This window comes from Abramis brama (assembly GCF_963993115.1).
Source record: "Abramis brama genome assembly, chromosome: 25".
Lineage (NCBI taxonomy): Eukaryota > Metazoa > Chordata > Actinopteri > Cypriniformes > Leuciscidae > Abramis > Abramis brama.
Genome location: NC_139987.1, coordinates 23,398,297 through 23,425,786, shown reverse-complemented (window position 1 = coordinate 23,425,786; position 27,490 = coordinate 23,398,297). Strand labels below are relative to the sequence as shown.

The following is a 27,490-nucleotide window of genomic DNA, read 5'->3' as shown; positions in this document are numbered from 1 at the left end:
GTTTCTCTCTCTCCTCTCCATCATTCCTGTCCGTCCATTAGAGCGAGATGCTCCGGGTAGGAGGCTGACCTCCTTACCAACACTGATACAGTCCCCTGAGAGACGCGCGCCCCATTTAGACATGCTGACTGAGGACTTTCACCGTCTTCTCTCAAACTCTGGACTCTAAACTCAGCTCCTCCGTTTCAGACTTCACATCAGACAGTCAGGATTTCAGAGGGATTCGATTCCATTCAACTGTTAAACTGTTCTGGCACGGTACGCTACGTGGATGAGTAATGAAGAGAAATGTCAGACTGCAGGGAGACAACAAAAAAAATACATCAGACTATTTACTTTGCTTACAAGATGCAAGGTTATACGAATAATGTTGTATTTCAAGCCTCAGAAATGTCAAAAATAGGCTAAATGCAGCCTGTTTCACAATACCCAACCAGTGAGGGAAAATATTGAGTCTCACACACACACACACACACAGGCGCAGCTGGAGACAAAGACTCGACATGTTTGAATAGCAATCCTCCATATGAAAGCACAAACAGCTACTTGTGCTCGTGTTACAATGCCATCAAAATGCAAAAAGAAATACCAGCAGAGGAAAATATGGTTTGCCTTTTAATTTGATGATAGTCACATATATATCCTGCACAAATCCCTGGATTTAAAGGTTCTGTAAAAGACTGCAGAATCCAGGTTGCTACATGCATCATCTGAGCAACTGCAATTAGGATAAATGGGAATGCTAACAGATCGGTGATATCTGTCATACAATATAGACATTTTTTGGTTGGTAAAAAAACAAAAAAACAAAATCCAGTACCATTCATTTTGTATACACTACTATTTAAAACTTTGGAGTCAGTAAGTCACTTTAAAGGCTGCATTTATTTGATCAAAAATACAGTAAAACAACAATATTGTGAAATATTATTAATTTAAATGAACTGTTTTTATATTTTAAAATGTGATTTATTCCTGTGATGTCAAAGCTAATGTCCAGTCTTCCGTGTCACATGATCCGTCAGAAATCATTCTAAGCAGATTTGCTGCTCAAGAAACATTATTATCATCAATGTTGAATGTTGTGCCTAATATTTCTGTGGAAACCATGATTGATATTTTTGGGGATTATTTGATGAATTTCCGAAGTTCAAAAGAACAGCATTTATTTGAAATAGAAATCTTTTGTAACATTATAAATGTATTTACTGTCACAATCTAATGCTCACCTGATGAATAAATTATTTACTTTTTTTTTATCTTACTGAACAAAGATTTTTAATATTAATACAACTTATTAATACATTAAGTTCACAAGCTCAAGAATGCTCTTAAAGACTTGGTGTCTTGAATGTTCAAGCATTGCTAACAGGACTTTTGAACCCACTTTGAGACCCTCGGCCGGGTCACAGCTGTCCTCTGGGTCAGTGGAGTCTGAGACAGACAGGAAGATCAGAGCAGGGCACTAGCAATGGAGCGTCAGTCTGGAGCGGACACCTCGGTGCAGTAGCTCAATGGGACGTCCAGTCCGACGACGGGGCCCACAACACTGAGCCAGGTCACGATATAGTTCACCCTCCTGAGAACAGATGAGATAATCACATTGCAGTGCTGTAGTTTGAAAAATGTTTATATCTAATCATATATCGAATTGATATGGCTAAATTGATGTATATGCCAGATCTGATAACATTTAGAGCTAAATAAGACAGATATAACACTGTGAGATGATATAACACCATTTTAAAATGTTAAAAGAACATTTCTAGATTAAATAAAACTTTTATTAAAAGCATGTTCTTCATTACCACAGAAAATAATGTTGATTTGTCCCTCATTTAAAATAGAAGTCTATGGGGCAAGTATTCTGGAGGGTTTAAAAGCAGAAATTTAAAGCTTGCATTTTTTATTTAAGCATGTACATAAATTATAGATAAAATTGGAATTTGAGCTGTACAAATCTAATCTAAATCATATTTTTTGTGGACGTTGCTTGGTGGATAAAATTGATGGATATAAGCTTGGTTTCCTGAGGCTTACAGGATATTATTCAATGAAAACCAAGTAGAATTAAGTCACAAAAATTAAAATAACAAAATTGTTGTATTTTATTTATTTAAAAGAGTGCTCAAAAACACCCTTTATTATTAATTAATATTATATTTTATAATATTGTATTACCATTAAAACAATTAAATATTACATTTAACTATTATGAAATTTATAAAAAATAAATATAATTCAAATATTATATATTTATATAATATTATATATTTCCTAAAGTAATTCTCCAGTGCTTTATGGATAGTTAAGTCATGCCTATTTGTGCAGATTTTAACTGGGTTTACTTTTTTAGTTGGTCAAGACAAGACAGAAAAGGTTAGCAAGCGATAGTAATGTTATGTCAAATGTTGAAATTTTCAAAGCTTATGCATAATTATTTTAATTTTAATATTTTAAAGTGTAATACTCAGTTGAAATATATTTTCAATGGTCTCCAACAAGCTGTTGACTGAATTTCACCCTATAGCACAAACAGTAGAGCACGACACTAGCGACACCAAGGTCATAGGTTTGATTCCCAAGGACTGTGTGCGCAGATAAAATGTGCATCTTGAATGCTATGCAAGAAACAAGCATGTGATGAATGTAAATGTAAACCCAGAATATTCATTTCCCAGAATGCATGACTACTGAAGCTGCAGCAGAGAGAAACTCACTTGTTTTCAGCTTGTGCCAAATCCAGAGCAGGTTTCATAAACTCCTCAGTGCGACATGGATGAAGCATGAAAAATGGTTGGCCCAGTAAAGGATGTTCCTACACACACACACACACACACATTGCATTCAGTTCTTTGTTAATATCTATTCTGACCTCATTTTTTATAAGGAACAGGTTCTCACTGTCACACGCTGTAACACAGACATTAAACCAGTGCCACAACATGTGTTTTTCCATCTTAACTCAATGTTAACTAGTCACACGATACTTTTCATTACCCAAATTCAATTACGCTCAAAGCTACGGATAAATTAAAAAGAAAATTACGAGGCAGACTTAAGCAAATCCGCCATGCAACACATGGTCTTCATTGGCACCCTGCTGAGCCGCTCTCGAGTGAGTCTCGCACACTGGAGGGCACTCATGCACAGCAGAGATGAAGGAATGTCCTATCCCATAATACTACACCATCAGGAACAGCTTCTTATGGAGCATTGGAAGAAGTCATACTTAGGAAGAGGTTTGGAGCAAAGGCAGAGGAACAATCTGAAATGTGACAATATAACATTTCTGTTGAATCGACAAGAAACGGCGTTCACAATCTTTTTGACTTCCGTAACCTGATGTAATCTTAAACAGAATATTCATATTTATTATCAATTCATAAAGAAAAATAATAATAATGTAGAATTAAAGCTGCAGTCCGTAGTTTTTCCTCTTTGTCGCCATCTCTGTTCGAAATCTGCAATTGCAGTTATTCGCGGAATTATCAACTTTACGTGGGTTGTGCCTCGGCACGGCACAGCGCGGATGAATCCAATGTTTTGAGGAGAATGTGTGGCTGTTAGTCACCGCGCCGGTGTGGATACTGTCATTCGCAATCACAGATTCTACTTTTTGGAAGTATGACCAACATAAGAATTTTCACCGGAAAATGTCGTCTGAACAAGTAAGTAACATCCACTTTTGTTCTGACCAACTAAGGGGAAAAAAACATTGCAGTAAATCTCGCTGATTAAATCTAACGGTCGCTTATCATATCACGCCAAACCGTGCAAATTATACTTTGTTCTCAAATTGTTATTGTTAAACATCAGCATTGCATGATTACATTTAATGCCTTTCCGATATTTATCCTCGTTTTTTCTGTAGCCACTCCGAAGTCCGAAGTCTTTTGCATTTTACAACGGGTGAATCTCCAGTTGTCACTGGTGATTGTCGTTTGAAACTTTCTGGATCCGCCATCAAATTGCTAAGTTTAATTATATCAAGTGCTGTGAGAAAAGGCTATAAATCTCCACCTCCAACATCCTCACACTCATAGCCTACTAGCCGAGACTCCTTCTTTATGTGTACAGATGTGACGTAACGACGCAAAGACATGCTCGAATTTCCCGCGGAAATCTACCAGTGCCACTGGAATTAAAAACATTATTACAAGCTTACCGTTTTGAATCGAGCTAAGGCAAGTAGATAGTTTTGAACACTGGCCGGTTATGTATTTGCTCAAAAATTTATTTTTGGATAATTTTTAACCCCAAAAATTTACGGACTGCAGCTTTAAATATAAATCCAGAAAATTATTGTCATTTGATTAAAAAAGTGCTCACAAATTGAATTAATATTAATTAATAATTTTAATATTAAAAATAATTTTTAAAAAAAGATAATTATTAATTAGTATTTTAAAAAGTTGGTTGTAATATAAAAAATATATATTATTTAAATATTATTTACATACTTAAATATTACATACATACATACATACAGACAGAGACACATTTTTTATTCACCAGCCACTATAGTAGGTACAACTTGTACAGGGTTGGTCGCCCTTTTTCCTTCAGAACTGCCTTAATTCTTTGTGGCATAGATTCAACAAGGTGCTGGAAACATTTGTAATGAGTGGTTATTTGAGTTACTGTTGCCTTTCTATCAGCTCAAACCAGTCTGGTTGTTCTCCTCTGACATCAATAAACTCACTAAACTCACTTCTCTTTCTTGGACCATTCTCTGTAAAGCCTAGAGATGGTTGTGCGTGAAAATCCCAGTAGATCAGCAGTTTCTGAAATACTCAGAGTAGCCCAGCTCGTCCGACACCAACAACCATGCCTCGTTCAAAGTCACTTAAAGGGGTGGTTGATTATGATTTTACTTTTCTAACTTTAGTTAGTGTGTAATGTTGCTGTTTGAGCATAAACAACATCTGCAAAGTTACAATGATCAAAGTTCAAAGCAAAGGAAGATATTTGCTTTTAAAGAAATCGTTTTTTAAGGACTACAACAAATGGCTGGTAGGAACTACACGACATTCCTCCCGGGTTAGTGACATCACTAACCCTAAAATGTACATAAACCCCGCCTCCGGGAAGACGCACTCCATGTTGAGAAGAGGAAGAGTTGTAGTAGTCGAGCACATTTGTGAGTCTGCTCAAGCTGTCACATCCGTCTTTTCACATGCAATACAGTACGTAACACAAATGCAATAGCATGTCACTCTGTAGGCATCTTACAAGAGTTCCCACATAAGCGATTTAATAGATTATCATGACAGAATATGCTAATCAAAGACTTGAAGATAGTTAACTCCACATCAGCAACACAAATTCATCGACAACTAACCATTCAGAAACGTCCTGTTGCATTCTACATGTTGTCACTTCTTCTTGAGTCTCTCCATCATTGTCCGACTCCAACATAAACATAAAAGGCAGAACAGTTTCTGACATTTTAGTGCTTGTCTGCGTGAGATAATCGGAGCTGCTAACACACACACACACACACACACACACACACACACACACACACACACACACACACACACACACACACACACACACAAGCTCTTGAAGCTCTGCCCTCTGTGCCGGGAGCAGCCGTTCATTTGCATTTAAAGGGACACACACGAAACAATGCATTTTTAAAAAGGGACATTTTTAACACGCTATATAAAAATATCTGTGGGGTATTTTGAGCTAAAACTTCACATACAGAGACTTATTTTACATATTGTAAAAAGAGGCATTATACCACCCCTTTAAATCACCTTTCTTCCCCATTCTGATGCTCAGTTTGAACTTCAGCAGATCGTCTTGACCATGTCTACATGTCTAAATGCATTGAGTAGCTGCCATGTGATTGGCTGATTAGATATTTGCATTGACAAGCAGTTGAACAGTTGTACCTAATGAGTGTGCATGTATATAATAATAATAATTACATATTTACATTACTTTGACTGTAAAATCAAAACTAGTGCATAATGAGAGACACAAAAAACAATTATTTGAAAAATGGCTAATAATATTTCTTTTTTTTAAAAAACATTTTAACATCCAAATAACATATGAATTTGCATCGACTTGAGAACCAAGTGGCAATTAAATCACAAGCCAGTTTGAAAAAAGATTTGAAGATTTGAGCACCAACTCAACACCAGAACACAAATTTTTGTGTAAAATTTTGGAGGAAAAGGTGTAAGTGCGCACTTTGAAGACAACTGCAAGGTCCGAGCTTCTGTCCATTTGGGACAGAAACTTTTGTGTCAGTAAGCACCTGTTTAATCCAGTCATCCAAAGACCTTCTAAAAACTATCCTCTCTGCAAATAAAAACAACCTCAGTGCACTGTCACCATCTGCATTAAAATTCACAACATCAACTGTCTAGATCTATTGCTCTGTTACCGTTCAAGCACCAAAGACATGCTGACTCTTCAAATTCCCTTGACGACACCTCACTGTTAGCATCAGCGAGATAGAGTTGGACTTTTTCAGGTTATTTGTGAAAAGCAATGCCATTGTGTTCCTATACTGCGGCACGATTCCAGCTCAGTCAGTCAATTATCATGACTTCATCTACAGGCCTCATGGGAGAACAGACTGAATCGCTATGCATACCAAACTGTTGTGAACTTGGAGGCTAAACACTGCACTTCAGAGTCTTGTTCTGTTGAAAGAGATACTTCTGTAAAATACATATAAACTGTACACACACACACACACACACACACACACATGCATGCATTCAGATCACATACAGTCTTGAATATAAAGGTACTAAAAGTTATTTTTTGCAGTGATACAATACAACAGTGGTTCCCAATCTTGGTCCTGGAGTACTGCACATTTTAGATGTTTCCCAAAAAAAACCACACCTGATTCAATCTTGTTACTAGAGACTTCAAAACAGGGGCAGTCTAAAGGGGGGTCGCACACCGGACACGCAGTGCAGTGCCGCGCCGCGCCACGTCTAGGACAACTCGAGGTTATCGCACACCGGACGCGCACTTTCTCAATTTATGGCCAACAATATTGTTATGTTTAAGGACATTATGGAATTAAGATAATGTCTGTACTATGCTATGATTGTACTGTACAATTAAATAGAATCGTTGTTGAGTCTGCAGTCTGAACACTTTACCTCAGAGTGTTCGTTAACTGAATGAATTGAAAATATCACCTGAAAATCCGATGACATCAGCCATTTTCATTCAAGCAGCTGATTTCTGTAAATTAATGTAAAACTAAATGTATATTGCAGCACAGGGTGAAGTCAGTATATACATTAACGATGATTTGAGAAAAATAAATGTACATTTAATGTAAAACTAAACAGCAGGATTTTGAACAAGGTCCTGAGCCGTAGCTGAGCGCCGCGGATAGACGCCGAATGGCGCCGCCGGTGTGTGTAGTACACTCATAGAGAATAATGTGTTCGAATTTTAAAGACGTGGCACGTCCGGTGTGCGACCCCCTTAATGGTTAGAGAGTCAGAGAGTCAGTCTGGTTACCCGAAGGTTGTGGGTTCGATTCTCAATACCGAAAGGAAATGACTGAGGTGCCCTTGAGCAAGGCACCTAACCCCCAATCGCTCCCCGGCCGCAACAGCAAAACTACTCCCTACTCTACTCGCTACTCCTAATGCGTGTGCAACTGTGCACTAACTTGGATGGTTTAAATGCAGAGGACAAATTTTGAGTCCGGGTAACCATACTTGGCCTTCACATGTCACTTCACTTTCAAGACCTGAAATTTGTGTGTTAGTATCATGTGTTGTATCAAAAAGGTGCAGTTTTGGGGGTATTTCAGGACCAAGATTAAGAACCACTGCAATAGAAGAACCATTTTAGGTTCCCCAAAGAACCTTTTAGTGATCAGTTCTTAATAGAACAATTTTTTCTTAGTGTGAAAACATTTTAATAATCTAAAGAATTTTTTTTTTTCAATTGAAAAGAACCTTGAACATGCATGGGACCTCAGGGAACCATAGATGCTAATAAAGAACATTCATTTAGGTTCATTTTCATTTTCATGGCACATTCACATTCTGTTCACTGACCGTTATTAATTGAGGCCTTATTGGGTCCTCAAGAGAGAAGGGTTCTGCGTTGTCCTAATCTACTTTGCTACCTCTATTATTGGTTACGCTAAGAATGCGATTTGGGTTTAAGAAAATTGGGGAGATAAAGAAGAGAACGAGAGATATAAGAGGGTAAAAACAGAGTGCAGAGAGAAAAGCGAGAGACCGAGCAAGAGAGAGAGAGAGAGAGAGAGAGAGAGAGAGAGAGAGAGAGAGAGAGAGAGAGAGAGAGAGAGAGAGAGAGAGAGAGAGAGAGAGAGAGAGAGAGAGAGAGAGAGAGAGAGAGAGAGAGAGATTCCATTGGCGTCACTGCTCGTAAGGCCTTGATGTGAGTCACTCATGTTTACCTGCGTCAGATGCAGCAGTGCTCCATCTCCTGAGCACCTCAAGACCCTCAACCCTTCCGGAGTCTCTCCCTCTGCTTTAACTGCGGTCCCTCTCCTCTAATAACCTCCACTGCCTCTAATCAGCCTTTTTCTGCATCTATCGCTCCATCCATTCACCATCTCCCAGTAATCATGCCTACGGATCTGAATCCCTCACAGCCTAAGGCAGGCAGCCCTAAACAGCTGGAATCAGTTTTTCCATACGATCCAGGAGATCTACCAGGGAGGAATGCCAGCCATCAACGTAAAGTTTGATCCACATCGTAGCTTATTATGGCCAAGAACCACCCACTAAGACAGGGACAGCTATCTGATTGTTATGTAAACCGACCAATCATAGTTTTAGGATGCATTTACACTGTAGGTTTTGATGCACAACATTTTCACAACGGTTCTATGAACATGCAAATTAGCCCCGCCTCCACTCAATCCTAGACCCACTATTGACGTAATTGGTTAAGGTAGTTTGTGACGTCAGAAACACCAGCGATTTCAAACCGCATTTTTTGAGACTGTCTTTGGTTCACTGAAAATACTCAACAATGGTGTTGACTTATGAATTTGCAAATGGTTTGTCTTAAAGCATATAAAAGACATCACATGCGACATATAAACAACATTAAAAGCTTGATTTTCACCACAGGGGGACTTTAACAGAATTTTCATTTTTTGGCTATCCCTGAAATATGATATTATATATTTTTTTAATGAAATGATATTCTAAATAAGAAACTAAAACTGCCAGTAAGTAGCGATAAATGTCTAAATGAGTAAGTCAGTGAATCATTCATTCATTCGATTCGTTCAAACGGCGGATTCATTCAGGAAGTAAATGGCTCTCTTTATGAATAAGCCATTGAATCATTGGTTCACCCGACTGATTCGCTCAAAACGCAGATTCATTCAGAACAGACAATATGGTGTTCAAAATATAACACAACATTAACTTCTTATTTATTGAACTTGTATAAAATCAATATCACATTCATACTCGTGCTATTTGGGACAAAAACAGCACTCGTGTGATATTGCGCTCGTTACTCGTGTGATATTGCTTTACTATATCATATGATATAAATAAAAGACAAAAAAATCATACAAAGGAATTTTTGCCCTGATATCTTGAATTTTAAGGGCATTCTAACTGCATTCTATAGGCTCCATCACGCAGTGAGTTGTTGCCCTGCATCATGTTCGTCACCAATTAACTTAGAAGGAGTGTTAAATCATTTTATTCACGTTATTTTTACCATAATCGACAGCCCTAATATATATATATATATATATATATATATATATATATATATATATATATACACACAGTGCAATGCATAAGTGAATACACCCATGCTAAAGTTGACTAAAAAGAGGAATAAAAAAATCATATTTTGTAAATTGAACTTAATGCCTTAATTTAAAAAATTAGGAAAAATCCAACCTTTAAGGACACCAATTTTCTTTGTGAATGAATAATGTATCGTAAATAAATAAATGTTCTTCCTTAAAATACATGGTGCATAAGTGAGTACACCCCTATGTTAAATTCCCATAGAGGCAGGCAGATTTTTATTTTTAAGTATTTTTTTTTATTTTTTTTTAGGATACTATGCATCCTGATAAAGTTCCCTTGGCCTTTGGAATTAAAATAGCCCCACATCATCACATAGCCTTCACCATACCTAGAGATTGGCATGATTTTATTTCAGTTAGCCTAAAAGCTAGTTTGATTTGCATTGAGAGATGATCTTATGGAAAGTACCCCATGCCAATCTCTAGGTATGGTGAAGGCTATGTGATGATGTGGGGCTATTTTAATTCCAAAGGCCAAGGGAACTTTATCAGGATGCATAGTATCCTAAAAAAATTTTTTTTAAAATACTTAAAAATAAAAATCTGCCTGCCTCTATGGGAATTTAACATAGGGGTGTACTCACTTATGCACCATGTATTTTAAGGAAGAACATTTATTTATTTACGATACATTATTCATTCACAAAGAAAATTGGTGTCCTTAAAGGTTGGATTTTTCCTAATTTTTTTAAATTAAGGCATTAAGTTCAATTTACAAAATATGATTTTTTATTCCTCTTTTTAGTCAACTTTAGCATGGGTGTATTCACTTATGCATTGCACTGTATATATACACACACACACACACAACTGTGTATTATATATTACCTTGTAACCAGTTGAGTCTTTGAAACTGTGAAAAGCTGGCCAGATGATTTTGAGAAAGCAACTGCCAAACAATAAATTCAGTTTACTCATGATATCACATTACCTGTTGGGTCAGCGTGTCCCAGGGTCCCTGTTGTAGTCTCTGTCTATAGTTCGGATGAACATTGCTCCACACCTCCTCAAGAGAGAGGGGATTCCCATCTGTAATGAATACAAGGTTTTCTAATCACTTTAAAATGGTTGATGCTTGCATGTGCATATTTGCTAACTTGCTCAATAACAGCTCCAAAAATGTTTACACGGCAGCCTTTAATTTATTTATAGCACAAAGTCAAACTTTGTTGATCACAGGCGTAAGTCACCGTTCTGCCTGCTTTCTCAAAACTCAAAACACTCCTGTTGAGATGGGATCTCAGTGTAAATGTTGAGTCTGTTTTTGCAGCGCACATAAAACCAGACTTTGAGAAAGCAGAACACAGAGGGTACTGAAATACACACACTGATAAGCGAAATAGACAGCATATAAACAAGACTTTGCAGTTTAATGATAGAAATGCAGTGAGAGAGAATGTCGTGTACCTAACGTAGAGGCTCTGAAATAGAGGACGGGGATCTGATAGCTGCAAGAATACAGAACGTGGTATTCATAGCGCAGCACAGCATGAATTCCACATACTGCCTGAACTCCAGCCGTTTCATCCTCAACGTTTGACTAGAAAACAAGACAGAAAAAAATATAGAAAGTGAGAGATTCATGCCATTCCATGAAAAAAATGCAGCCATAAATGCAGGGGGGGAAATGGATGCAGATCAAGTCTCAAATTTTGAGACAACATTCTAAATTCAAGGATTAGTTCACTCAAAAATTAATATTCTGTCATAATTTACTCAATCTCTTGTCGTTACAAACTCGTATAAATTATTTCAGTCCATGAAACACAAAATAAGATTATTAGAATGTTCACACTTCTCATTGTCATACACAGAAGTTGCATTTAAATTTTTTTTAAAATATATTTTAACCCGGCAAGGATACATTTTTATGATATTTATTATTATTATTTTATATATTTACATGATATTGCACAATTAAATAGCTTCAGTGTAGCTAGTATTAATGAATTTGACCTTGTATAATATTTTAACAATAATATTTCTTATTTTTAACATCATCATTATTGTTAATAGTTATATAATAATATAAGTATAATATATTATGTATATTATATATATGATATTTATTATTATTTAATAATAATATTATTCAAATATTAAAGAGCAAATACAATAATAGTAGCTAGCTATGTTAGTAAAGCTAGGACACATCAAATTGATCAAAAGCAATTGTTAAAAGACATTTTTAATGTCAGAAAAGATTTCTATAAAAAAAAAAAAAAAGAAAAAAAAAAGAAGATGTTCTTCTCAACTTTCGGTTTTCGGCAAAAATACTAAGCAGCACAATTGTTTTCAAAATTGAGAATAATAAGAAACGCTTCTTGAGATTGATATCAGCATGTTATAATTATTTATGTTGTTTTTGACAGTTTTTGGAGCTCAACAGGATCCGTCCCTGTTCATTTTCGTTGTACAGACAAAAGTCGCCAGAACATTCTCCTCCTGCGTTCCAAAAGACAGTCATTCAGGTTTGGAACTATTCTCATACAACTTCTTGCCACATAAATACTAATTCTGCTTAAAATGATTTAACGATCTTCTACAAGAAAGGAACTGGCTTGAATGAGAAGTCATGAATGGAGCCATATCGCATATCTGATCAATGGTACATGAGCAGACTTGTCATAAACCCTGAGCCGTGATGCCAAACCCAAACGTACATCCACACCACCCAGCCATCAACATACGCAAGTGATTCATCGACCAGCATGTGACTTCATTCTTCTTTCCATAACTTGACTGATGAACATGAGACCTCCTGAACTGTCCGTGTGGGCAACGACATGTGTTTACCTTTTTGTTTTCCTCTTGCATCCTTCATATACAGGATGCTGTTGAGATGTTGAGGGAGTTTATACATTCCACCCTTTATGTTGTGGAACATGACTAATGGTATCATGCACAGGACCCTCGAGCGGGTCCATATGCACAAATGTCGTGCAGACAATTAACCAAGGTTTCCTCTCTTTCATTGGGCGGTGCACACTGGATTTTCTTGCTCCTTCTCGACCTGCAACCCCTGGTGATTAATTGGCTGTCAGAATGTGGTTTAGTGCGCTGCAACTTGCACAAACACAGATAAACAGGAAGGGGTGCCGTCATCCTAGGGAGGAGTTAACAACCATCCCTACAGTGCTAAGGAGTAACAACTAAAAGCAGCAATGCAACTAACTTACTGTAACTACACTTTGTAGACATTACAGACTACATCACATTAGGTTCTCCAGGAACAAGCAACTTTCACCAACAAGTAGCGATGTAACAACAAAAATCTTGGACAGTCAGGTTTGTTTAAGTAAACTGGTTAATTTGTACAGCTGTAAAGACAACGTAAATAAACAATAAAAACTATTCACTCGAGTCTCTGTGCAGTATTTTGCAAGAAACCCTTAGTGTTTTATGCCATGCTATTAATAAATACTGCTTCGATTAAATTATACATAATATAATCTGTTTATAAATTATTTTAATTGTTATATTATGGTTATCCTTGTGTATGTGTATATATATATATATATATATATATATATATATATATATATATATATATATATATATGTATATATATATATATATATATATATATATATATATATATATATATATATATATTTATTTATTTATATATATATATTATATCCTTATATACATCCTTATATACTGTAGCCTCAGTGTAGCTACCATGAACTTGACCTCAAATAATATTTTTTTTATTTTTGTTAACAATAATATAAATAAATATATATTTTCATTTTTTATTTTAGATATTTAAAAGATAATGAACCCTTATGTAGCTTTATAGCTTATATATATATATATATATATATATATATATATATATATATTTTATTATTATTAAAATATTCAAGGTCAAATTCATTAATAGTATACAACACTGATGCATATATAAATGTATATAAAAATATCATCATCATCAATAATAATAACATAAATATGCTAAATATTATTATGAAATAATAATAATAATCATAAATATTATTAAAATATTCTAGGTCTAATTTATTAATATTAGCTAACTAAATCAAAGCTATATAAGAGTACAATATTTTATTTAATATCAAAATTAATTATATATATATATATATATATATATATATATATATATATATATATATATATATATATATATATAAAATATTATTGTATATACATTTAAAATATATTGCATATTGTTGTTAGCTTGTAGCATATAGCTGCTGGATTGTAATAGAAATAATTTATAATAAAAGGTCTTTGAGCACTCCTAAATGGCACATGTGATGTGATTTCAGTCATGGAAGCGGCTCTGAGACGGTATGACATCACTATGGCCTTTGCGGTCCACACTGATATGCGCAGGTTTAATTAGCGAAAGTGTCTGAGCGACAAGTTGGATCACCAGAGGCGGTGGCTGTATCCCTGGCAAGTTCAATGCAGGCTCAAGGATTCTTCACGCATCCATGCCTTCACTGATAACATCTCCTCCCTCCCATACAAGCGCAGTCTTGAGAGACACAATACTACTGTTTCACATCCGACGTCTGTCAGGAATTAAAAAAAAAGTTTGGAAAGAGGGAAGGCAGGTCAAATAAAACAATGACATCATGCTTTTTCCAAGCAGTACCAGCATTGAAAGGTAAAGGTTCTCACCTAGAGGGTGTAAAATAATGTGCGAGATGGGGAGTTAAAAGAGAGCGCAAACATGCTAGCAGAAAAACGCATTAAGTTTCAGGCAGGAAATCGTTTAGAAAAACGAATATTCAACAGCTCTCATTCAACCTTTGCATAACTGACTCTTCGACTGCATTTGGAATTCAAATAAAGGACAAAAGTTCAGCTGCCGTGCGCGCGCCAGCAGAACACGCTTAAAATGTTCAAAAGGTCAAGTTTAAAAAGGGCCGTTTATTAACTCTGGAACGTGTTTCTAGCAACAACACTGGCATCCGCCACCGTTTGTTGTCATTCAAATGCTGCCGTGTTTACGTTCGAGCAGGTGTACAGACGTAACGGTGCAATCGCTAAACGACGACACCTGCTCAACTCCACAAACACACAAGGAAAGCAAAGGGCTGTGTGGCACTGCAGCAGACGCTGTAAATAGCATCTTCTAAAGAGGATCTAACAGAGACATGAGCTCAGGTATACACTTTATATGCGCTCCGTTTTTCACTGTCAAAAGGAAGATCAATACTGGACGCGCAATAGCAGAGTAGAAGACGTTCCCCTTGCTTACCTGAATACCAGCGTTTGGCTGGGTAATTTCAGAGGATGATGAAGGATGGGCTCTTTCATTAACCTAAATAAGCCCTAATTACAGGTTTAATTATCCTAGTAATTCCGTTTACATTCTTTGCACTTAAAAGATTAAAATACCTTTTGCTTCTGGGTGCATCTCTTGAGGAATGAATAAAGATTCCTTCCTTAGATGTGGTTATATAGCAGCTACGAGAAACTCTAGTATTGGTCGAGACCCAACAATGTGTCTGTTCTGAAAGGTGCTAAAAAATGCTAATTGAATGCTAATTGAAAATAATAAAGTGCATCTATTCATAGCTAGAGGAGACAACACGTGACATATCTTTTGTTGACATTAGTGCAGTGCATCTAACATTAAAGTTTTAGTTTACATAATATATGTGTGTGAATATATATATATATCATACTCTGTGAGTGTGTGTGTGTGTATATATATATATATATATATATATATATATATATATATATATATATATATATATATAAAAATGAAATGTATGTATGTATTTATATACAGTATATGTCTGTGTATATACATATACACATTTATGTTAGATGCAATTAATCAATTTGACAGCACACACACATATACATATATATATATATATATATATATATATATATATATATATATATATATATATATATATATATATATACGAAGAGTTCAGATGCAAAAGCCTCTAAGTGCCATCTGAAATTTTCTTCTAGAATGATCATTTTTATAAAGCTTGTATATTTAAGTTAAGTAATTTCACTTAAATGACAATTAATAGGTCATTTGCATTGCCATTTAAGTGAAATTATTGAACTGAAATATACGAGCTTGATAAAAATGATCATCCTAGAAGAATATATATATACATACACACATACATACACATACACATACACATACACATACACATACACATATACATATACATATACATACATACATACACACACACACACACACACATACAGAAAGAGAGAAAAGCATACTCTGCTGTCTACAAACATACTGAAGGACGGTTATTCTTGTTTACTGGCCCCTTCATGTACAGGTGGTCATAGACAAAGAGTAACATTGAGCACAGTAGTCAGGTGTGTGGCACTGAAAAGGTTAACCCAGATAGATTTTTGTTGAGTGAGACATTTATTCACTCCCTAAAAGAATTCCACCACTCAAAACAGGATGCCACAAAAAAAGAAAAAAGCAGTCCTGGTTTCCCTAATCTTCCACAGATCTTTTTGATTTTTTTTTTCTTCCTTTCCTGAACAATGGAAAAAGGAGACTTTGTTGTAGCCTGCAAGCTACTGCTTGCTGCCGAACAGTTTTTACCAAGGTCAAGTTTTCTAAATGTTCTTTTATGCAGGGCATGTCAGGTGACGTGCGCTGTTGCACGACTGCACATGAGACTTCAGAATGTTGAGGACTGAACAAAGGAGATGCTGATGTTGACTTAGTATCACTATAGACAATGCTGGTTTTTCTGATTTGGTGTATCAGTAATTTATCAATGGATAAATCTTACAAAAATATGTTCAGCTCACATTTCAATAAATTAGCATACACTCGTAAAAATAAAGGTTCCAAAGGGGGGGTTTCACAGTGATGTCAAAGAAACAGCAATTATTAATTCCCCAAAGAACATTTCAGTGAACAGTTCTAAAAAGAACCATTTTTTCTTAGTGTGAAGAACATTTTTAACCTGTTTGCACTATAAAGAACCTTTTGCAGAAATGGAAAGGTTCTGTGGATGTTAAAGATTCCACTGATGCTAATAAACAATCTTTATTTAGTGTAAAGAATTACATAAAAACAAAGCATATTTTTAGGACTATCAAGATTTTTTGCTTGAGATTTGAGCTCATTTCCCTTCAAAATTCTTATAATATATAAGAGGTGATTTTTAAAAATATGTAGTTTGAATAATTTCCTCACAGTTGTTTAAAAGATTAAGGCAATTATCAAAGTTGGATAAAATTTTGTTTCATTTTCCAATGAAAGATGATACATTTTTACATGATTTGTTATATTTAATTACCCCTTAGCCGATTTTGACTCATGTATGATATAAACTTTACGAATAATCACAGTGATTTCAAGGAGTTTGTCATTTCACCAGTTATGTTTCCTAAACTAAGCAATTTGGCTACCTTTGCAGATGATATTTACTCTGATTTAAAAAAAAAAGCTATTTCAGAGCAAATACTGAACATATATTAAGATATAGTAGTGAATATCATTAATAATTGGTGCGATTAATCAGCCATAACCACAGAATATCGGATGGATTGCATTATAATCAGTTACTTCATAAAAACAAAAACTGCTTTCTCTAATGGCACTGAAATATGTTAAAACCTCCTTCATGAAAGGAGACGGTGTCGAGTCTTCCCTAGTGTGTGTGAGCTGAATGTAAATATGCAAGAAGTCGAGTCATTTGCAATCAGCCGCAAGGGCTTACTAATGAAATGGGCTGAGAGTGGAGGTAAAGAAAAATCAGCCACAAGGCACAACCCCCATTTTGGAGGAGATCATTAAGACCAGCATACCAATCAAACTATTTTGCTGATACTAATTTCAAAGATTGTTTAAAAAAAAAAAAAAAAAAAAAAATCAAGCATACTCTTTTAAAGTTTAAAGATGTCACAACCATTTTTCCCCTGAATGGAAATGCATGTAGTGTGCAGACAAAGCTAAACGATTGTGTGTGTGTGTGAAACACCCGGATGGACGAAAGAGCATAAACATATTAACAGTCACATAAAAGTGTATGCCAACATTTGCAAGTTTTTCCTAACTAAACCTCGGCACGGTTATAAAGCAAGGATTTATTTAAAGTGTTTCCTTCAGGTAATTGATTCAGTATGTGGGGAAACACTTAGGTCAGTCTTCGTTTTTGGTGGCCCGTTTATAAGTGGGCAGGCTCATTCCACCCAAGAACCGCCCCCAGTTCAGAGACAGTACACTTATATGACCAAAATGGGTAAAACTAAATGACTTACTCGTCGAAGGTCTGTACTTAGTGTTAGGGGTTGTTCAGATCACTAACAATAGTGATAATGATACTCAGCAATAGTAATAGTGATACTTGTCTTACCTGAATGTCATCTGTAAGAAGGTCCATGTTTTCAGCCTGCATGAAACACCCGTGTTGTTTGTGCAACACGCTTGATTTTACAGGGATGAGAACAGTCTTCTTCATGAAGCCTTCATCAGTGTCCTGGAACAAAGTCAAGTCACAACCAACAGTCACAATCAGATTAACATAAAACACTGGCATGTAAAAGAATCAAGAGTACCTAATGACTCTCAGGAAACCTGTCAAGAACATATCAGCCAACATTAAATTAATGAAATTATTTTATATTTTAAAAAATATAATCTTTTTATGACAAATTTGAATTTTTCGGTAAAAAAAAAAAAAAACTTTGAAAATGATTATGCATGCAGATTTTATGAACTCATCAATTGAGAGACGATGGAATATTCATGCTTTTACAAGTTACATTTTTTTTTCACACTGCAGGACCGTTTAAAATCTAATAGTGAAGGCAAAAAGGTGATTAAAAAGATGGTAGAAATTGAGACCAGTTATGTGACCTTACATATACACTTTCCCTTAAAATCCCAAGACTAAACTCTTCGACATCTATAAACAAAATTTCCATGGACATGCATTTGCACATTATGGTAGTATTAATGCATGCCAATTTGAAAGAAGACAAACCAAGTGTTTTTAAAGAGCCCATATTATGCCCTTTTATAAAGTCTTGTTTTGGGAGTCTACTAGAATAGGCTTGAATGTTCAAAAAACACATTATTTTTCACATATTTTTGACATTGTTGCAGGCAGCACCTATTTTCCTAGTCTGTCAGTAACACCCTTTTTTAGTTCAGGTGCCACTCCTTCCAGAAAGCACAATGTGCTCTGATTGGTCGGCTGAACGAGCGTGTTGTGATTGGTCGACAGCTTCCAGCCTGTTTTAGAAATGCCACGCCCCATACCATAACCGCGAGTTTCAACACACTTCTAACTAACTCAACCAGGCCCTGCCACATTTTTTTGCATATGCCTTGGGCGGGAATGATTTAAATGAGGAATGAGCTTGTTCCCTGAGAAAAAATCAACGCTACAGTCAAGGCGTTTAAAGAAACGCCTGATATAAAGAATAACTCCCTTTGGAGGGACTTTGTGCTTTGTAACTTTGCAGACCTTTTTTCATGCTCAAACAGCAACATTACACACTAAAGAAAGTTGAAAATGTACAAAAGCATTTATAAAAATTAAGTGATGAAATGTTTCTGTTCCTCGATAGTTGCTTTGGATAACAGTATCTGATAAGTGTATATAGGTCATGTAATGTAAATGTACTGTACAAAAAAAAAGTTGTATTACCACCATTTTTAACATACATTATTGTAAGTGAGAACCTGACAATAGTTGAGAAATAATGAGAATATTGAGAGAGAAAGTGCTGAATTGTCAAAATGTCTAACTAAAAATACTAAACTAAAAATAGGCTTAATTTTCTTCATCTTTAAAATAAAATCTCTTTCTTGACAAGTTTTGTGAGATTCACCCTTAAAAGTTATTTATTTTATTCTAAACCTCTAAGGACTACAAGTAGGCCCAGACTTTGTGGAGTTCCTCAAACATTCACTTCACCTTGATCTGCTCCCAGCTCCATCCATCCTGGATGGTCTCAGAGTGTTGGAGAAAGAGCCGACAGCAAAGCCGGAAAGTCCTTTCATCCAAGTAACATGATGCAGGGTTTTTCTCACCTGCCATCTGAGGGTAAGAAGAGTCACATTTAAGCGTCTAACAACCAAAAATGACTTCAACTTCATTCTCCAAAACAAATATCATATTGACATTAACATTGCAAAGTCAACATGAAACGCCATTCATGACACATTTGACTTCTGGTTACAATAGGCTATGAGAAAAGATAACATGCAATGGCCACATCTTGGTTTAAAGGGTAACTCTCGCCAAAATGCAACCTATGGTCTTTTTGTTAATCTACCCGAGGCAAACTTTCATTTAAAAGCATAATTAGAATGGAAACGCCACTTTAAAGTTTGACTGTATTTTCGTTTTCGGTCATATTGCCTTTTGAATGGGAGTGCTAGGGGCACTACTATGATAGCATCAAAAATCGCTATTTTTAAAACACTAAGAAGGCTCGACACAACATGAAACTTTGCTCAAAGTATCGCCAGGGGCTCTACACATGAACTTGAGCATTGACTACATTGTGTACACAGAGTTTACTAAAAAGAAAGGTTTTGTACAACTCACTGTAGCTGTGTCCGCCGGCATTTTGCCAGTCAAAAATAGTCGATCTCCGAATGCGGATGAACTGACTCTGAATTTTAATATTGTTTCTTATATAAAGATCCTTTTTCAAATACAAGGTCAATATTGATTTTTACTAACGACAAAACAACAAATTATCCGTGAATTTATATGGAACTAAGCTTTAGGAGCTTTCCATCTTTACTCTCCTCCCTGTTATGTTGCATTCGGAGATCGACTATTTTTGACTGTCAAAATGCCAGCGGACACAGCTACAGTGAGTTGTTCAAAATCTTTCTTTTTAGTAAACTCTGTGTTCACAAACAATGTTGTCAATGCTCGAGTTCATGTGTAGAGCCCCTGGTGATACTTCAAGCAAAGTTTCATGTTGTGTCGAGCCTTCTTAGTGTTTTAAAAATAGTGATTTTTGATGCTATCATAGAAGTGCCCCAAGCACTCCCATTCAAAAGGCAATTTGACCGAAAACGAAAATACGGTCAAACTTAAAAGTGGCGTTTCCATTTTAATTATGCTTTTAAACGAAAGTTTGCCTCGGGTAGATTAACAAAAAGACCCTAGGTTGCATTTTGGTGAGAGTTACCCTTTAATGCACAAATATGCTAATCGTGCACAACTACACCAGGAATCTGTATTAAGACCCCACGATTCTGTGCTGACTTTAAGTTCTCTCTACAGGTTGATGTGGAATTGCTGAAACACAAATTCCATCACAACTTTAGGTTGCTGCATCATAACAGCAGTTCTGGCTTCAATTACTCTGAGGAAACGGTTGATTCTCTAAGTGGCCCTTTCCTGCTCGTGCCTCTTTCACCCTCTCTACGTGAACAAGCAGAAAGGAGAAACATCAAACAAACCCATTTATTCACATCTTAACTGATCAGCCGCTTTAGTGAGCATCTACAACTCCAACTAAACGGACACAACATGGCTTGATTAATTACAGCGTGTGACGCAATAAACAAAATTTGCACACACTTGAGTGGATAGCAGTGTTTGTGTGTCTGGTTATAGCCCAATTCTGACATGTGGGGAAAGAACAATTCTTAAAATAACTGCAAGTACATTCTACCGACTCTTAACTCTGATTGGATGAGCCACATTTGAAGCCATTCAAAGAATAGCAGAGTCCACACTACAACTATAACGGCACAGAGAAAATGTTGGAATCACTTTCAGAACGATTTTTTTTTCCAGCTGATGAACAATAAAAACATTGACAGCCAATCAGAATCCATCCTGCTTTAAAGAGCTCGAGCATTTAAACCAGCCGACGATAAAAACCGCAGCGCAATTCTATCACTTATAAACAAATGTTATCGTTCGTTGGTGTGGATGCTATCTTTATAGTTATTGTTCTTGGTGTGAACAGGCCTTTAGAGTGTATGGTATTTAGTAAATATGTCAAAATGTGAAGCACCATTATTGTATGTCCAATTTTACAGTGTGACTAAAGAAGTAAAGCATAAAAAATATTTTCATGGTTGTTATTAGTATAGTCACAGGTCAACATCGTGAATATACAGTAGCATGTACGGGAATGTATTTATAGTACACACTCGCATACTAATTCAGTAATCAGAAAGTAAGATTTCAGATACAACTGTTCTCACACAGGTTTTCACAAACACGCAAACATTGGTCAGACAAAAAGATAGTCCCGCCCCAAACTCATACATTGGTCAATGTCAATCAATGTTGTGCTACTACGGCCGCGTTCCAGGCAACCTGTAACCCGTGTTTTTCCAACCTTATACCCGTGAAAGTGCACTGGAACGGCAGTCAAACCCGTGACTTCCCACCCGTGAACTCGTACTAGATCGATGTACTCCCAGTTACGAGTTGGAAAAACACGGGTTACAGGTTGCCTGGAACGCCGCATACGTCTTGTAGCATTTACGGTATTTTCTAGATGACAGCACGTGCCATTCTACTTGTAGCTGTTCATGACCTTGGACTGGGAATTATGCCGCGTTCCAGGCAACCTGTAACCCGTGTTTTTCCAACTCGTAACTGGGAGTACATCGATCTAGTACGAGTTCACGGGTGGGAAGTCACGGGTTTGACTGCCGTTCCAGTGCACTTTCACGGGTATAAGGTTGGAAAAACACGGGTTACAGGTTGCCTGGAACGCGGCATTATGCATTTATATGGCAACACTATCAACGCCTAAGGGTACATTTACACGACAACAATGTACTAAAAACGAAAAAGTTTTTCCTTTGCATTGTTCGGGTACAGACGCACCATTGTCAAAGCTATCTCCGTTCAAGACAGATCCACGAAAACGACTAAAGACGCTGTATTATGTTGCCAGGCCAGAAGATGGCGATGTCACTTTGTGAAGAAACACTACATCTATAGACTGAACACATAATATGCATGCACATGACATCACTGTTTTCACAAATTCACATTTTTGTAGTCTATGCTGAGACGATAGCCGAATCGTTTTAAAAAACTTGCACTTTGAAACCCGTTTTCAAAAGTTTGTGTTTTCAGGCCCCCAAACCACAGTTGTCGTGTAAATGAACAGCTAAAATGCATGAAAAGTTTTCCATTTTTAGTTGAAAACGGTGTTGTGTAAATGGCCCCCTAAATTAATCTGCAGTGGTCAGGTGGTACAGCAGTCACGAGGTACAAGTCGAAGCTCTAAGAAAATTCCCAGTTTACAGGTAGTTCTACCGTGAACGCTTTTTACTCGTATTGTTTGTTTGACAAGAATTATTACTTAATGCCACAGAATAACAGAATTTCCACTATTTGGTCATTTAACAGATGAAAGTTTTACCAAAACTATTCTTATTAACATGCATGTTTAATATGCATGTTGTATCTGTTCATTAAGTTGGGATGGCACGTGTTTTTATCATCGAAAAATTGCACAAATCAACATTTAAACTCTTGACTTCAAAATATCAATGTCGTTGTATTTTCACAACTCAACTATATGACGTCTGCCTCTTGAAACTTTATAGCCTGAATCAGATCATGTTTTAAGGGAACACCCTTTACTGATACTTAAGTTACATAAAGCGTTATATGGCGTCTTGACTGAGTTGAGCTCGAATACTACAGAGCAGATAAAGATAAAAGACTCAAAAACAGTTTGAGCATCAGCGCTCGTGTCACTTCAACCGTGCAGAACTCGAGAGCCACTATTTATAAAATCAGCAGCAACGTTGCTGTGGTAACTGCAATGCACTTTCTTTGACTTTTTTATAATTTCTAAAACGCCAAATGCCTGAATGTTACATTATTGCTGTGTGACTCGGAACTGTCATAAAGAACATCCACAGCATCGCAAACTGCTCTATCGGTCTGTCTTACCATGATCTCACTCGCCTACTTCCGGGATCCTGAGCGCAGAGGGGGTGAAACGGAACAGCCAATGTTATTCAGCACAGGCGGTTTCAAGCCGCCCACTTTGGGGGGAAAAGCACAGCGCAGACATTAGAGGACAGACAGCAGTTAAAACATTCGCCAAAATAATATACACAACCGAGGAGAGAAAAGCTCAGCGTCCACAACAAGGGATTTTCTACCAAACTAAAGACTTGACGCATTTAATACTAGCTATAACATTTTTAATTATCATTTCTGGTCAAAACAGACTATTTGATTATGCATCCAACATTTCGATCCATAGTGTATTTAAAAATACTTTTTAGTAGTAAGAAGGAAGGGAATAAAACAAGGACCCTTAAAGGTCATCTGTCTAAAGTTATAATAGTAGTTATTAGCAACAAAAAGTATCTAGGACTTAAGAGAGGGCTAATCATTTATAATATCTTATAACATAAGCACATTTTTTTTCTGTTATCTGAATATATATAACACCTACTTTTCACCACCCAATCAAATCACAATTTTTTTTATTGAATGCTATACATGTATGTGTGTATATATATATATATATATATATATATATATATATATATATATATATATATATATATAGGCCTATATATAATATTTATAAATAGCATTCTAGATTGAAACAGGTTATTAAAAAACTTTGGGATTTGATTGGGTGGCAAAAAGTGTTACCAGGACCCAATATTGTTTGCTAAAATATAGGCTGCATCAGAAATCGCATACTTCCCTACTATATAGTAGGTGAAAAGCAGTACGTGACAAAAGAAGTATGTCTGAATTCACAGTACTCATAAAAGATTAGGCAAAAAGTACCCGGATGACCTAGTTCTTCCGGCGAGATTCTGAAGTGTGCTTACGATGGACACTTTACTGTCCCATGAGGCCACGGGAGAGGATTTATGAATGGTAGTGAAGCGACGCAACTGATGCTGTAGGTCACATGATAATGACAACATGGCGAATGTAGTATCCAGATTACATTCTTACTATATAGAAATATTAAATATATTTTGAACGCAGCCAATGGCTGACCTGCATACTAGCATACTACACTTACAATTTCTGCCATATGTTAGTAATGCTAGTATGCTATTCTGAAATCAGCCCATGGCTGAGTAGCTACGGCCTTCCTGACACAGGTGAACAAGGGAAGCCATTTCAGAAAAGTGTATTGTATTTTGATCAGTTTATTAAAATCATTTTCTTTTCTTTAGAAAATCTGGCAATCAATGAATCATCCACAATAAGATGTGGAATGTGCGTTATGAAATAGGTAAATAGGCATAGGTAAATAAATAGACCATTTTGATTTGATGTTGACTCACATTGTCTGTGTTTACATGCGCAAGAATATTCTGATACGTATGGTCCTATTATGTAAGCTTTGTGTAAACACAACCAGATTGCCATATGAAAATTAAGCCAATATTCCAGTTTCTAAACATCAAAATAAAACTTTTGCTTTAAAATGTTAGGTCATATAAATCCTATCAGAATAAAGGCTTAAAGGACAAATCCAGTGAAAAATGAACCTGGGCTTAATTAACACATGGTTACCGAGTCGATCGTTCCCTGCGATGCGTTTTCATGAAAATCGAATGTAACTTATAGAGTTTTATCTTTAAAAACAGATTAGCTCATAACAGTAGTATATGGGGCACAGAGTAAGTAAAAATAAATCGCTAGTTAATACCACTAACAAGGCTCAAAATAGCCTCACACTAACACGGTAACATAATGAGGGTCCTTACATACAAACCGAAGCATTGAGAACTTTGTAAGTGTACAGACAGTTTAATAAGAAGATACTTTATAAAGACAGTACATTACGCGTTGACATGCAGGATCCATCTTGGAAAACAGTCTCGACTAATCGAGCCACGAACGCCGTCGATAGGATAGCTGGTCGATAGGAATTACGTTTGTGAAATCTAACGTAGCACGGCGTTCGTGGCTCGATTAGTCGAGACTGTTTTCTAAGATGGATCCTTTACATTCGATTTTCATGAAAACGCATCGCAGGGAACGATCGACTCGGTAACCATGTGTTAATTAACCCCAGGTTCATTTTTCACTGGATTTGTCCTTTAACCAGAATTTAGAACTTAAATTAAAAAATTGCATTGCATGGTCTGATGGTTCATTCCCTACTTAATTTTTTACATTGTCTAAAATCCATTTGTCTGCAAATATTTTAGTAATCCAAGTATTCTCCAACACAGAATACAATTACTAGCTGATTCATAAAATACACTAGGGATGTTTTGATTGTCACAAACATTACCATTTTAGAAGTAAAGCAGATTTCTCCTTTTTCTATGTTCTATTTTGCCGTCTAAACTGCTAGTGCTCTTCATCAACTTTTGAAGATAAGAATAGAAGATAAACAAATATATAAGAATAGATATAAGAATAGATATATAAGAATTCTTCTATAAGAATAGAAGATAAACAAATACAGTATTTGAAATATTAACTATGCAAAAACAGTAGTTATCACTGTACTCTATGAAAAGAGATTAGCACGACCCAAATAGTCTTATTTCAATCCACACTACATACAGAAGCTGAAGAATCCGCTCCACATTTGCCATATCGCTTTAAATTTGGCCAGTGACAGTAGAGGGTGTGATTGCTAGTGAGGGGAACAGCCAGTTGTTTAAAATCCCTCTCAGTACGGTTTCAAATTCCCCTCAGTGCCGGGTAAGACGAAGTGTGTGTATGTGTGTGTGCGTGTTTCACAGACAGAGTGCTGGAGATAAGAAAGGGGTTGTGTTTCTGTTGGGGCGGGGCCGAGTAACTGTCACTCAAGCTAGTTACCCAACAAAATGGGCGTTCCTTCTCGGCGCTCTGACCAATGAGAGGAATCGCTCCTGTAGTCACCATGGTGACGGGGTTGTGTCCGGGGAGGCTGTGATGGGTTGACAGGTGCGTGACAATCGGAGCTCTCTGCAAGCATGTACGCCAAAGGCAAGAGTAACAACGTACCGTCCGACAGCCAAGCGAGGGAAAAGTAAGTTTTATTTATGAGGGGGGGAATCTCAATAATGAAGACAGCGCGCGGCCAGACTTTTAACAAGCAGCTGATGCGTTCTGTTCCTCGGATGCTGTGTTGTGTCTGACAGGGCTTATAGTTAATGCAAGAAAGTTGTTGTCAGTTATCAGTCACGCGCTGGTTGAATTTCTTGCGTCTAATTAACACGACATGCCGTCTTTAGTAAACGGATAGCACGCGCAGAAGTTAAGAGATGCGAAGACTAAACTTTAAATGTGGACTATCTATAAAAAAAGAGTCAAAATCTTATTTCTGCATCAGTAATATATTTATTTATTTACGTACGCAAAGTTGCCACGGGTAACGAAACGCTATATAGCAATTTCAAGGATTTCATCTAATTTAGTATTGGAGTAAGGTGAGTACAGAAGTTTCTGGCTTTAATAGAAAAGTGCATGAAATATACAGTACGTACCCGTTACAAGTTTAAATGCCCATTTCAGCCGTTACAAGTGTAAATGCCCATTGCAGCCAGTCAGGTGAGCTGCATTTCGGGGAAACAAGTTTTTTGTAGCAGTCCGTTGTTACAAGAGCGAAATGCTGTTTCTCTGTTATGTGCGCTCGCGGGAGAGAGTATGATTGGCGTTCGGTTCTGGTCTGAAGAGTTATTGCGCACGCGAGTGCAGTATAGCGCGCGCAAGAATATGATTGACGTTTCAGCTTGAAAAGTTC

The 27,490-nt window shown here is 36.4% G+C and overlaps 2 protein-coding genes across 4 annotated transcripts in view; one reads left to right on the top strand and one right to left on the bottom strand.

Annotated features, from left to right (window-relative positions):
• Positions 1–158: 158 nt before the first annotated feature.
• Positions 159–27,351, bottom strand: atg10 (ATG10 autophagy related 10 homolog). Of its 2 annotated transcripts, XR_014604609.1 has the most exons (9): positions 27,234–27,351; positions 23,716–23,810; positions 19,735–19,857; positions 18,166–18,288; positions 11,225–11,357; positions 10,749–10,846; positions 2,721–2,818; positions 1,388–1,579; positions 159–296 (listed from the first exon to the last, which is right to left on the bottom strand). XR_014604609.1 is itself a non-coding variant. In XM_084103890.1 (8 exons), exons 2-8 carry the CDS (start codon positions 23,716–23,718, stop codon positions 1,480–1,482), a joined length of 678 nt encoding a protein of 225 aa, XP_083960016.1. In that variant the 5' UTR covers positions 23,719–23,810; positions 27,234–27,351; the 3' UTR covers positions 603–1,479. The 2 variants fall into 2 exon arrangements, 1 of the variants encoding a protein (XP_083960016.1); XM_084103890.1 differs by lacking the exon at positions 159–296 and having other exon boundaries at positions 603–1,579.
• Positions 26,453–27,490, top strand: part of ssbp2b (single stranded DNA binding protein 2b) — a 125,233-nt gene continuing 124,195 nt past the window's right edge. The window contains exon 1 of one of the 2 annotated variants that reach the window (XM_084103887.1): positions 26,453–26,776. In XM_084103887.1, the coding sequence (XP_083960013.1) occupies positions 26,721–26,776 (56 nt within the window). In that variant the 5' untranslated portion in view covers positions 26,453–26,720. The remainder of the gene's footprint in view (positions 26,777–27,490) is intronic. The other variant, XM_084103885.1, reaches the window with a different exon arrangement.

Bases quoted from the DNA above. Each gene is read 5' to 3' on its own strand.
- atg10 (XM_084103890.1), bottom strand. The intron at 11,358-18,165 runs GTAAGACAAGTA...CTTGTTTTCTAG, and splicing joins TTCTTACAGATGACATTCAG to TCAAACGTTGAGGATGAAAC. The intron at 2,819-10,748 runs GTAATGTGATAT...GTGTGTGTGTAG, and splicing joins GGGACACGCTGACCCAACAG to GAACATCCTTTACTGGGCCA.